The 12,663-nt window shown below is 42.6% G+C and overlaps 1 protein-coding gene across 3 annotated transcripts in view; it reads right to left on the bottom strand.

Moving 5' to 3' along the window:
- Positions 1 to 499: 499 nt before the first annotated feature.
- Positions 500 to 12,663, bottom strand: part of AFF3 (ALF transcription elongation factor 3) — a 478,017-nt gene continuing 465,853 nt past the window's right edge. For all 3 annotated transcript variants that reach the window (XM_084641601.1, XM_084641602.1, XM_084641603.1), the window contains one exon: positions 500 to 11,228. In XM_084641601.1, the coding sequence (XP_084497727.1) occupies positions 11,089 to 11,228 (140 nt within the window). In that variant the 3' untranslated portion in view covers positions 500 to 11,088. The remainder of the gene's footprint in view (positions 11,229 to 12,663) is intronic.

The raw sequence follows: 12,663 nt of genomic DNA, 5'->3' as shown, positions 1-12,663 counted from the left end.
CACTTTATATTTCTTTCAAAAAAAATTTGGATGACTACCACGCACAAGCAATGTTCAGAAGCAAGACATTTATTCTTTTGAGGTCCCTACGTTGCATGTTTACTAGGCAAAACTCCCACTGAAACTAATGAGAACTTTGCCTGAGGAAGGAATGAAATAGGGCTCTCTTGAGAATCATTTGAGATTAAATGGTTTATTGTTTTTGGTCTCAAAGAGGAAGAATGGAGCAGATGAAAGCTCTTGCTGTTTGTATTAATCACATATGGCATATGATTTCTAGCATATACTATAATACACAGATACGAGTATATGATTTTTACTTTTAGTCATAATCAGCTATATATTATTTGGATGGACAGTGAATTTACTATTCCTACTTAAATTTAAAAAAATAGCTATTTACCGTAAATAATAATTTTTCCATAACTGGGTCAAAATGTAGAAGCAAATAGCCAAAAATTAATCTATCAGAAAAAAAATAATGTTAAGTCTTCTAGAATGAGGGAAAAATGCCACCTGATCTAATAAATAAAGCACTTCCAACCATTCATGAATGCTACAAGGCTATATGTACATATTTTACAGCATAAATTACTGTACAGAATATTCCCATTTACTAAATTGTTCAGCTGTGTAAACAATATTACCTGTTATACGGGGACATGTAGAGGGATTGTACTTATGTCGTGTAGGTACTAAAAAAATGCTAAATCCAGAATGCCCATTCAAAAGTTGCTGCACTATTGCTTTGGCTGTTAATCAGACAGGAGTAGAGCTAAACTGATATTGAGTCTAATAATATTATGATTTACAGGAATTTGCTGACAGTTGGCATAAATGAGATCTGGAGTTACGCTCTCTGAATCTGGGTACAAAAATAATTCTAGTCATAAAACAGGAGTCTGTACAACTAGGTCAGACAGCCACTATCGCATACAGATTTGTTCCATGATGAACATTAGTTAACATAACGATCAGACAGGAAAGTTACTGCTACTGTGATTATTGCTACAGATTTGTTAAAAATTGCACGTACAGCCAGACTGTGGTAAAGCAATCTGTTGTTTTTGTTATCCTGTCCTCCCTCCCTCCCATTTGCTTGTTTGTCTCATACACCTGTCGTTATGTCTTATTTTTCAGAATGGAGGCTCTTTGGGGGTAGGGACGGTCATTTACTCTGTCTTTGTCACTGCCTAATGCAAAGGGACCCTGATGTGGCTGAAGCCCCTAGGCACGACTGCAATACAGATGTTAATGAATAATAATAATAAATACAGAAAAAAGAAGAAAACTGATGTAAGTGACGTTGGCATGTTTTTAACAGCCATACTTTCCAACAATGGTTATAAACGAATCTAGTGTGGCCAGTATTTGCTAATGGAACTGCATAAAAAAGATCAATTCACAAATATTAAAATCAGAAGGCCATATTCAATCCTTGAGCTGTACACAAAACTTCCACGACTTGAACTGGAGTGCAACATGTGGTCTAGGGGTAGTGAACAGCCCGCTATTAATGCTCAGCTGTTCAGCACAAATGAACTCACAGTTTTGTCTATCTGGGTTTGTGCTCATGTGTCATATGATGAATCAACGACATGCCTCTCAATTTCCATAAAATGATGCAATGTACCTCTCAGTTATACTCTACAAGCATTCACATAATACAGGCCTGTGATTAAAATAGCCAACTTAATCTCTTTCACAGCCCACACAAAAGCTTCTTCTTCTGTTTATAAATTGTACTTGTATGAAGGATTAGTGCACTAGACCCTACATTGCTACACTGCAAAACACAGTAACCTTAATGGCATCGAAGCTCCCATTCAGCCCTGGTGTAACGACTGATCTTATTGGATTTGTGCCCACTTATACCAAAGCTGGCCTATGTCTAATACAGCAGTTCTCAAACTGTGGGTTGGGATCCCAAAGTGGGTCGTAACCCCATTTTAATGGGGCCACCAGGGCTGGTGTTAGATTTGCCAAGGCCAAAGCCTAAGCCTGAACCCCACTGCCCAGCAGCGAGGCTCAGGTTATAGGCTCCCCACTTAGGGCTGATGCCCTTGGGCTTCAGCTTTGGCTCCCCCAGCCTAGGGCACCGGGACTTGGGCAGGCTCAGGCTTCAGTCGCCCCTCCTAGGGTCATGCAGTAATTTTTGTTGTCAGAAGGGAGTCGTGGTGCAATGAAGTTTGAGAACTGCTGGTCAAATACATTTGAGAGCACCCTTGAGCTCATCAAGCAAAAATGTACTTTTTATATGTTTTTCTGCAATTTTTCTTAACATTGTTGCTAGTTCCCAAAATTCGCAAAGTTAGCTGAATCTCATTCTGCCACATAGGACATGTATTGACGTCTATGGCAGTTCCTCAATCACAGCATATACATAATAAGTCCCTTTGTATTTAAACTAGGACTCCCATTCCTCTCTTTCTTTCTATTTGATCCTGCTGAAAATTCATGATGCTAAATGTGTGACATCTAAGACCTAAAATAATAAGTCCCTGCACAGACAGGACACTGGCAAATCCCAGTGATCTTTGTGCAAATTCATAAAACAGCAAGGCCCATTAAGAAAAAAATCATGACACAATGTAAGCCAATGCATGTGTGTTAGGCCTAGGAGGTATCACCGCAATCTTCCTGCCTACAGTGCCTGGAGTGTCACATGGAGTATCCAGACTTGCCAATTCTGAGACTTTTCAGTCTCTTCTACAGCACTGCAGGGAACCCTTCCTTCAGCATTTCCCATTCTGCCTCCTGGAATGGGGCAGCCAATCAGAGCTGCTGCATGTGGCAAGCGGACCTCTCCCTTTCCCCTTAGGAGACAGAAGTTTTTTGTTAGGGCTGGAGGGAAAAGGTGATACAATGGGGCTGAGAAGGAGAAGGGAAGAGAAAGAGTCCAGCGACTCAGAGGGGCTCTGCTCCCTCCTCCCCCTTCTCTTCTGGTGGATAATATGTTGGCTCCTCCCCTTTTCTTCTCCTTATCCCTGTAGCCCCAGGCCTGGGAAGTGTAAAGAAAACCTCCAGAGTGAAGGAGGTGCGCTGGGAGGAGGGAAGATGTGGGGCTGAGCGGAGGCAAAATGAACTGATGGGCGGCCGGGGGGAGGTCAATAGAATGAATTAACTCATTGGGGTATGTTTTTAGGGAGGAGCTGGAAGCCCCCGTGTCATCAGCCAGCGCTTTGTGCAGATTGAAAATCTACTCGTTTTGTAACAGGATATAGGCAGGTCTAAGAATCTGGGCAATGGGGGAAAAGTCCTTATTAAAAACACAAATACTTTCAATAACAGAGAAGAGAAAAGAGTAGAAAATTACTAGCCAAATTATATTTATTTGGGTAAATTGAACCTCTTGCTAACTTCCTCCTGTGTGAAAGGTTTTCTTTCAAAGGTCTCTTGGGGTAATGAGACCAGAGTTGCAGGTAGAATGGAGCCACCTTAGGGGAAGCTATGAAAACTGATGTTGCTAAGAAAAGAAAGACTAATATGGTGGGATTATTTAGTGTGACCCAAATAATATGCAGAGCTATAGAGACACATCAGTTTATAACCTCCCCTGCTTACTGAGGTTTGAGCAGTAATAGTGAGTCCATTGCTGATCTGACTGGTAGTCATTCTTCAGAATCAAAGTGTTTTGCTATTGACCTTTAGAGGGAAATTGGTAACGTGGAGCCTGGGCATTTAACCCTGGCATTCCTATTAATGTTAATGGGAGTTGGGAGTCTAACTCCCTGTGCATTATGCTGAAAATGTCTCCCTAATTGACTTGCCATGCCAATTAACTACAGATGACTCATGGACAGATGGAAATATTTTGTGAGAGTTACATAATTCTTCTTATGCCAAATAAAGAGATTAGTCCATTCTGCAATGCGCCACTGTGAAAGACAACATTTAGGCTATGAATCTGGGGATTGGGGAAAACAAATAATTTGAACATTTATGATGCTGTTGGTTAAAGACAGTAAGTTCTGAAAAAAATATTTATTTCGGGGAAGGACAAACTGGCGCAGAGAAATTCAAAGTCCATTTGAACTCTTTGGAGGAACAGATAGTTTGGTTAACCTTTTTTTGTCCTATTTACATTTGTGTGTGAGTTGGTATGGCCTGGTTTCTACTAAGATCAAAACATAAATACTTCAAGAAGGGCTGTCTTCATGCTATTTCTGATCCAAATGAAACTAGCAAGTAATACTAATAATACTCGGCATTTTTATATAGGGTGTAATTCACCCCATGCAAAGGCCCCACACAAGGCCTATGCACCACTGCAGCCCTATTTTAAGAGCTTTAAGGATTCCTATTTTGGGGTTTAAGTGATGCAAAGGCCTTGGATTGGCCCCTTGCCCAGGAGTGAAATTCACTCACATGACTTAACATTTTACAGTGATTTTTAGCACTTCTATAGCACCTTCCAGCTGAGGATTGCAAAGTGCTTTACAAAACATGAATAAATTATTAGCACCCCTATTTTACACATAGGGAAAGGGCAGCACTTTGCCCCCCTCTGTGCACCTGCCCAGAAAGGAGCTTGTGCCCTTGGAGGAAATGCCCTGTGGGGAAAAGCTGTGTAAGTTAATGAAATCCATGGTTACTTGCATTGCTTTCCCCTCTGGGCTGTGAACCCCCCCTTTAGGGATGGGTTTTGGGTCAGTTGCAGTAGGGAAAGCCCCTGGAAACATGGGATCATCCAGGGTTTAGAAGCAGCTGCTTGGGTCAGATGGCAGAGTGGAGGCAAGGGGGTGATTTGGGAGATATTTGATATCCCCAGGTGAAGGGGGTGGAGAGATACCTGACTCCTTCCTGGTGGACGAATAATGCTTTCTTGAGAGAATATTGTGTAGAAACAGTGGGGAGTTTCAGATCTCAGGTGGATTATCCCGGTGTCTGGGGAAATAGGGATCTAAGTGACTTTCCCAAGAACTTTAAATGATCTTGAAAACAGTTTATTACAAGGTAACTAAAAAATATCAAGTGTGAAATCCTGGCTCTTTTGAAAGAAATTGAAGTTTTGCCCTAGACTTCACTGGATACGTCTACACAGCAGTGGTCCTCCCCCACCCGGTACGGGGGGAGGGACCCAGAGCCCAGGCTCCAGACTGAGCCAAAATGTTTACACTGCCCCATAACATGAGCCCCGTGAGCCTGAGTCAGTTGACCCGGACTCTGAGACTTGCAGCTGTGGGGTTTTTTTTTTTTTTTTTTTTTTTGCTGTGTAGCTGTACTCAGTGAAGCCAGGATTTTACTCTGAGAATCTTGTGTTCTCACCAGCTTTCCAGGTAGCTTTCCTGACCAAAGCAAAGAGGTTCATATGTTTAGATCAGCTTCAAATAAACATCCAGATGCTTTTCCGAATGGATTCAGATGGGGCTCACCCATTGCTATGCATGTTCCCACTCTTTAGCGCATAACCAGTGTACCAAGTCGTGTAATAATAATGATTCTGATCGTGCTCTGAGCTGGAACATATTTATAGGATGCAAGTCAGGTAATTCTCTCCATCTGAATAAGGAATCAGTTTGAGTACATGGTGTAAATCTTTACAAAAAGTTATCAAAAGGAAAGACATTTTAGATCTGTGCCAGCCATACTTCTATCATCACTGTAACAAATTCATTCAGTCATTGTTAAGTGTATGGTGCCAGCAACGTGCAAGGAGATTTTATTCTTTAGTCTGAGGGTTTTCCACTGAACTGGGAGAGGGGAGTGCTGCAATCATTATAAAAAAGAAACATTTCTTTTTGACGTATTAAGTGGATTATGCAAAGACCGGACATACTGTAGAAGGGAAATGTCATTAATACAGCTTTGACCGAGAACCAGCGACCCTCCAGAAATTTTAGGAAAGTTAAAAAACACATAATTTTGACAAGATGTTCTTTTAAAAATCTTTTAAAAAGATTAAGGAATTCAGTCACTATTCTTTACATAAAATTCAACCTCTTTTGTTTAAAACCATAATCACTTAATGTCACATCTGCAACCTAGCCGTGGCAGATGTAGTTAATCTAAGTCAGTTTGCAAATTCCAATTTCATTTGGATTAAACATTGCGACTAAGTCACTCAATAGTATACACTGTATAGGCATTAAGACTGGTGTCTAGTAGTTTATCTACTCAAGAGACTTTAAGCACAGATTAGCCAGGTCTAAGTGTATGTCTTCTTTTTAAAAAAAATATCCTGGCATTTTAGTTATGCAGATTTGTATCAGAGCTGTGAAAAATGGGTGAAAATTGGCATTATGAAAGATATACGACTGCACCATTCCCAAGGTGAGAGTGTTACAAATTAATTAGCTGCACACTTTACCTTGATAACAATTACTGCTCTTCTGAGGTGATATGACCATTCAGTGACAGGTACTCAATGATCAATGGGAGGCACTAGTAATATCCTTTGTGCTGACTGAACTTTTTCATGGTTTAGCTATAGAGTGTATAGATATGTATGCATACGTACACTGAGGGCTTGATCCTTCACAGTGTAGGGGAAGACTGCTGCGTGTGGAAGTAAAGGTAAAAAGTGATGAGCAGTACCAGGAGAGCAGGGAATCTGATTCTGCATTGATGAGAATACTGCTTTCCAGGCTGCCAAGTTACTCCCAGTAGCAGAAGTAAAGCTCAGACAAGGAGCACATAACTAAGCACCAGTGTTGCATGCTGAGGGATACGGCCAAGATCCTCCAAGATACTAGGCACTTAACTCCCATTGAAATAAATGGGAGTTAGGTGCCTAAATACCTTGGAGGATCTGGGCCTACACTGAGTACCATGTCTCCTCACATGCCCAACATCTGCCTACACCCCTTCCTGTTAAACCCTGTGAGATTTAGAATAAAGAAAGGGCTGTGGAAGGGGCTTGGGATTTACCGCCATACAATATAGATGCCTTTGCTCAGTGGTCAACCATACTTGAACCTATACATATCCTCCACTCACCCTTGCACTCCCTGCTGCACATCTTACAGGATCAAGGCCAAAGTGTGTCTGAATATCTCATTGACTTGGTGTTTGTGAACATCTCAGAGTATCTCAGGGCATTTTTAATGCAAAAAACCAAATTGTATTGCCTTTGGGTCTACCTGTGGCACACGTTTTATTTGATAATATTCCAGTTGATTTCCCATGCCTGCATGTACTCGTCAGCTGGTAGACTAGCTGTCTGTCACATTCAGAAGTTTCTGTTTTATACCAAACCTCTCCCTCCAGGCATAATTTTGCTTTTGAGCTGGATTTGTACAGGTTGACATCTTCACCTCTGAAATATTGAGATGGAATCTCTAATGCAAGAGAAGGGAGCCTTTATCATTCTCAGGGGACTTGAAACAATGAATTAAAACAAACAAGACGTGCCTTTGCAAGTGGCAAGCAAAGTAAGGGCCGTCTCTAAGGGTCTGATCCTGCAGCGTGCTGAGAACCCTCAGCTGACACTGAAATGCCTGGGACTACTTATATACTTAAAGGGATGCTTAGACTTAAGAGTGCATACTGGAGGATTCTCTGCTCCTTGAAGTCTTTAAACCATGATTTGAGGATGTCAGTAGCTCAGACATAGGTGAGAGGTTTTTCGCAGGAGTGGATGGGTGAGATTCTGTGGCCTGTGTTGTGCAGGTGGTCAGACTAGATGATCATAATGGTCCCTTCTGACCTAAATATCTATGAATCTATAAGAGCTTTGCTGGGTCAGGGCCCGACGCCACACAGCCCTTTTCAGGATCAGGCCCCAAAGGAATGAGACGAAGTGTCTTTGGTTATCATGCCGTACCCACCTGTAGTTGTTTGAAGAGCAGCAATCGTGACCAAAAGCAACCTGTACAAAAGCAACGTGCCTGTGGTTGAACTGCATGCTCTAACCTCATCAAAATGCCCACCTGTAAGGAACATTGTGGACAGGAGGCCTAATTCTCTGTTGGGCTATATGGGCGCAGCTCTATTGACTTCAGTGGAGTTTCTTCTGTTTACACGAGTTCAATGTCAGTGATTCCAGCACAAAACTTACAATCAATGTACCATTTCCGTGGCACTTGATGGGTATTTTAGCTGGAATGATTCAGCATAAAAACAGCTTAAAAGAAAGTGCACAAATCTACATGTTTCCTTAGTAGTCAGGAAACATGTTACAATAAGAGGACATTAACTCTTCCTGAATTTCTGTGAAATTGCTATACACATTGCAGCCAAACAAGTTCCAAAAGAGCTCATAATTAATAAAATTTATCCCCAGTCGCAGCACAAGAGATGTGATTCAAAGTTCCTTACTTGAAACTCCAATGCCAAGTTAAAATCTGTGTAAGGCAAGGAATATATGTTGCTTCTAATTTAACTGGCATAAAATAGTGATAAGAATTCCGAAATACCAAAAAACCCCCAAACCCAAACCCCACATCTGAAGACAAATGATAAAGCAACCACCAAGAAAGCAGAAGCAAATTTAACAGGCATCCCACTTCTCTGGTTTGACAGAAACTCCCACATTGCTATCCTAACAGAACCAAATTACTCACGGTATTAAAAGGATTTAAATCACTTCCTCATCTAGGAAATCACTGGCCGACTTTCCCAACCAGACATCAGGCAGGTAATAATCAGCTAGGCACTGACCAAGTTACATTCCAACAACTGTAACTGAATGATTCGTATTTTTTCTGCAACATGCAACAAAGTGAAATCTGATGACATGACATTGAGTATGTCTGCACTGCAGCAGGAGGTAATTTCCAGCTCAGATAGATGTACATGCACTAGCCTTGGTGGAGCTCGTACACCCAAAAGAGCAGTGTAGCCGTGGCAGTGTGGGCTAGCTGCCAGAGTATTTACCTAGGGTCTCGGATGGGGTTGCTGCCTCCCATTCTGCAGCTATACTGCTACGTTGATAGAAGCTAGTGCGTGCACATCTACCCACACTGGACATGACACCTGCAGCGGCGGTGTAGACATACCCATTGTCTTACCGCAAATCTTTTAATGTGGTAACAAACTAAATTCAGTGGCGGAAAGCCCCCGCGCCCCGACCCCACTTCCAGGCAGCAGCGCCAGGCGGACAGGGCAGGGGCGAGGGAAGCATCCCCATTCCCCAGCAGCCGCGCTGGGCGCGGCAGCAGAGGAAACCCCCTGCGACCCCAGACCCCACTCCCTAGTGGCAGTGCCGGGCAGGTGCTCTGGCGAAGGAAGCCCCCAGTGCCCCTCAATCTTGGCAGAGGCCGGCTGGCCACAGAGAAGCCCCCAGCGCCCCCTGATCCCATTCCCGGCAGAAGCCGGGGGGTGGCAGGGGAAGTCCTGCTGCGGTCCCAGGACTGGAGGAGCTCTCGCTACCTGCTCTGGCCTCAGGGCTGGGGAAGCTCTCACTCCCTGCTGTGGCCAGAGTGTCTCAAGTCTTGGGGCCACAGTGTGGGGGAGTGCAATGGGGAGACCCTGAGTGGACTGGCAGGGGAGGGAGGGAAGGGTCATAAAGGGGTGGGGTCACATATGGAGGGGGCAGAATGGAGGTGGGCCCACAGGTGGAAGGGGTGAGATGTGGCCCCCCACTTGCTCTGGCCCAGGGCCCCAGGAAACTTTAATCTGCCTCTGGCTAAATTATTTGATGTGTGGTTTCTAATGCAACTCATCAGACATGTTGATATGTAACTTTTACTGGCAGATATTTTTGCACCAGCATCACACTAATATTGAGATAAAGCTGACTAGAAGGTAGCAATGAAGATGGCCATTCATTGACTCTTACTTGAGCAATGCAACTGAAGTTAATGTAGCTACTCGCATGAGTAAAGGCTAGAGGGCTGGGTGCAAAATAACCAATAAAATTACATTTCAGATGAAAACAATCAAATGTTTCCAGAGAAGTGAAAATGAAATTAACCAAGAACAAAAATCCACTAAATGCACACAACACATTAGTTATGAACTGGCCATGGCCTCAGCTGATCCAAATTAATTGCAATTACTTTGGGATAAATTCCCTTGGCACAAAAAACACAGCCTGTCAACAAGAGCTGAAAACACCCCATAAATCAAGAAACATTAAAGCCTAGTGGAGGATTATGCATGACGAGTGAGAGGATTATGATAGGAAACAGTGCTTAGTCTGGTGAGCAGCAAACCCAGCTTTCCAAGATAAAGAGAATTTCATGTAATGGCATGATATAGACTAGAAGAAACTGCAAGTAAGCTACTTTAAGATGGAAAAGACATCAAAACCAGAGCCAGCAAGGTGAAGCCTCACTGCACACAGCAAACAAATGTCATCGATGTGTGTGTATGTGTGTGCACATGCAATAAATGGACTTTCTTTGCTAGCTGGGTTGCAGTTTGCAGTATTTTTGTGTTATCTTCTTGCCTGTAATGACAGTACACAATTTTCCAGAATCTCTTCTAGTTTCTTGTTATCAATACACCCATTTTTCAGGCTGTTTCCTCGATAATGTTCATTATAGTGCATAAGGAGGCTGAACAAGAGGTCAGGTAATTTCAAAAGCCGAGAAATAAAGAAACGAATGCAAGCTGTTGAAACTTATTGCACAAAAGTTAATGCTTTCTTGCTCCATATTTTTTCAGTCTACACAATTCAGCCATACATCCCAATCAGGAAATAAGAGGGAAATAAGAACACTGAAAGTTCTATGGAGCATCCAAACGGCCAGTCAGACTCTCATTGTCCCTAATTCAGGAAAGCACTTAAGTGCATGTTTAAGTTCTACTGAAGTCAATTGCATTTAAGCACATGCTTAAAGTTAAGCACACACTTAAGTGCATTCCTGACTGGGAGCCATTGTGTTTATTGCACTTGGTTCAATTAACTCATGAGATTTTGGTTTCTGAGTTTTTCTAAGCACAGGTATAAGAAATGTGTGTGTGTATTAAGACATCTGTGGTCAGTTCTGTCTAGAGTATGACAATGTTTGGAGATTGCTATGGAACAATGCATTCTGGAGAGACATAGCTGCATATTATACAGACACAGATATATGTCTACACTCTGAAAAATGTTGTTCAATGTTGAAGAAATATTCACCTTTGTTTGGATGCTATGGTTGATTATTTCTGTAGCACAGTGTCCAGAATAACTGAATCGTCCATGGGAGATTATGCAGTTCATTTGAATGGCACACAGTCTTTTGCGTGAGCACTATTCCGTACCCAGTGAAGTCCTTGTTGAGTGTACTGAACTAAATGCTCCATACTGCTGTGTAGGGTGACAGGTCCCATCAATGCATCCAACTCATTAAAAAACTCTGTGGAAAAAATATTAAGCGTTAGAATAATGAAAGGGACATTTGCTATTTATCACAATGTAGTAGCTAGTTTCTTTTACTAACTAAATCACACTGAACATTTTACTAAAATGGAAGTTTGGGGTGAATGAGTGTCCTTAAGGCCCCGATGGTCCATGATCTGAGTGTTGCAACAATTTCATTTTAAAAATTAAACAGCTAATTCCTTGGTTCTTTCTTTCATTGACTCCCATTGATCTCGTGTGTAAAAGGATTTTTTGCCAATGGTGTCCTTATAAAGATAAAGAGACATCATTTGTAGTTCAAATGCACAAATTATCCTGACTGAAACACTTTTCAAAATGACTGAGGCCAGGCCAAATCTTGAGGTTTTTACCCAGGCAACTCCTACTTAAACCATGAGGGAACTTTGCCTGAAGGGGGACTAAATAAAAACTGAGGACCCCTAGGTCCTCTCTAAGTCTATATGTGGAGGAAAGTCTGCACTTGCAGGTGAAGGGAGGGGTTCCTTTCCTCTGGCCTGGTCCAACCGTCATGTCACACAGCCCCTTTGAACCTCCATCCCATGCAGCTCCATGAAGTTGGAGGGGGTGAGCAACAGAAGCTGCTTTGTCTCCTCCAGATTCTCTCCCTAAAACTCATGGGGGACATAAGTGGAAATGAATTCAGCCTGCAGCCATATTATTATCTTCTGCTATTGCCCCTGCTCCACTGAGGGTGGAGTCTGGAGGAATTGATAGTTGGGGAGGTCCCTGGAAGCACTGCTCCTGCAAGAGCCAGGCTGAGCAGGGGCCAGCTGGAGTTGGTAGGGCCAGATGGCATAGCATAGGCAAGGAGCATCCATGCTGCTTACCTAAGTCAGAGATAGGAGGTGAAGCTGTGTTTCTCCCCCACCAACTTTAAACCCTGATTATACCAGTGTAAAGCTGACATACTCAGACTAGAACTTGGCCTTGTATGTTTATCCTGGTGCCATGTAAATACACCAATGATCTAACTGTCCGTGCCAGAGCTAAAGTGGAGTAGTGGGACTTAAACCACAGATATTTACGCCGGGTCTGGATACTCAGAGGCGGGGGTGTTCTATGTGTCCACAGACACGTGAGTCCTATACGTTAATGCCTCAGTCAATACATGCAAAAAGATGAGGTCATGTAGAAGTCATCACCACAAGGGAATGTCATCAGTGCACTTGATTAGTTTTCTCTTGTAAAACAAGAACAAAAGACCAAAGAGATCCATTTCTGTAGCTCTGCCACAAAGTAGTGCAATACTGCCCAGGAGAAGGAGAATTAAATGAACTCAAAAGATCAATTTAATTCCTGTTTGACTACCAGATGTCTGTGAGTCTGTTCCTGGAAAAGGGTGAGAGTTGGACAGTCAAATAAAGGAGAAATTAGCGATATTTGACCTCTTCTGAGTGGGAATGCTGACA

Source organism: Lepidochelys olivacea (assembly GCF_965140295.1).
Source record: "Lepidochelys olivacea isolate rLepOli2 genome assembly, chromosome: 1".
Classification (NCBI taxonomy): domain Eukaryota; kingdom Metazoa; phylum Chordata; order Testudines; family Cheloniidae; genus Lepidochelys; species Lepidochelys olivacea.
This window is presented reverse-complemented; position numbering and strand designations above follow the sequence as displayed.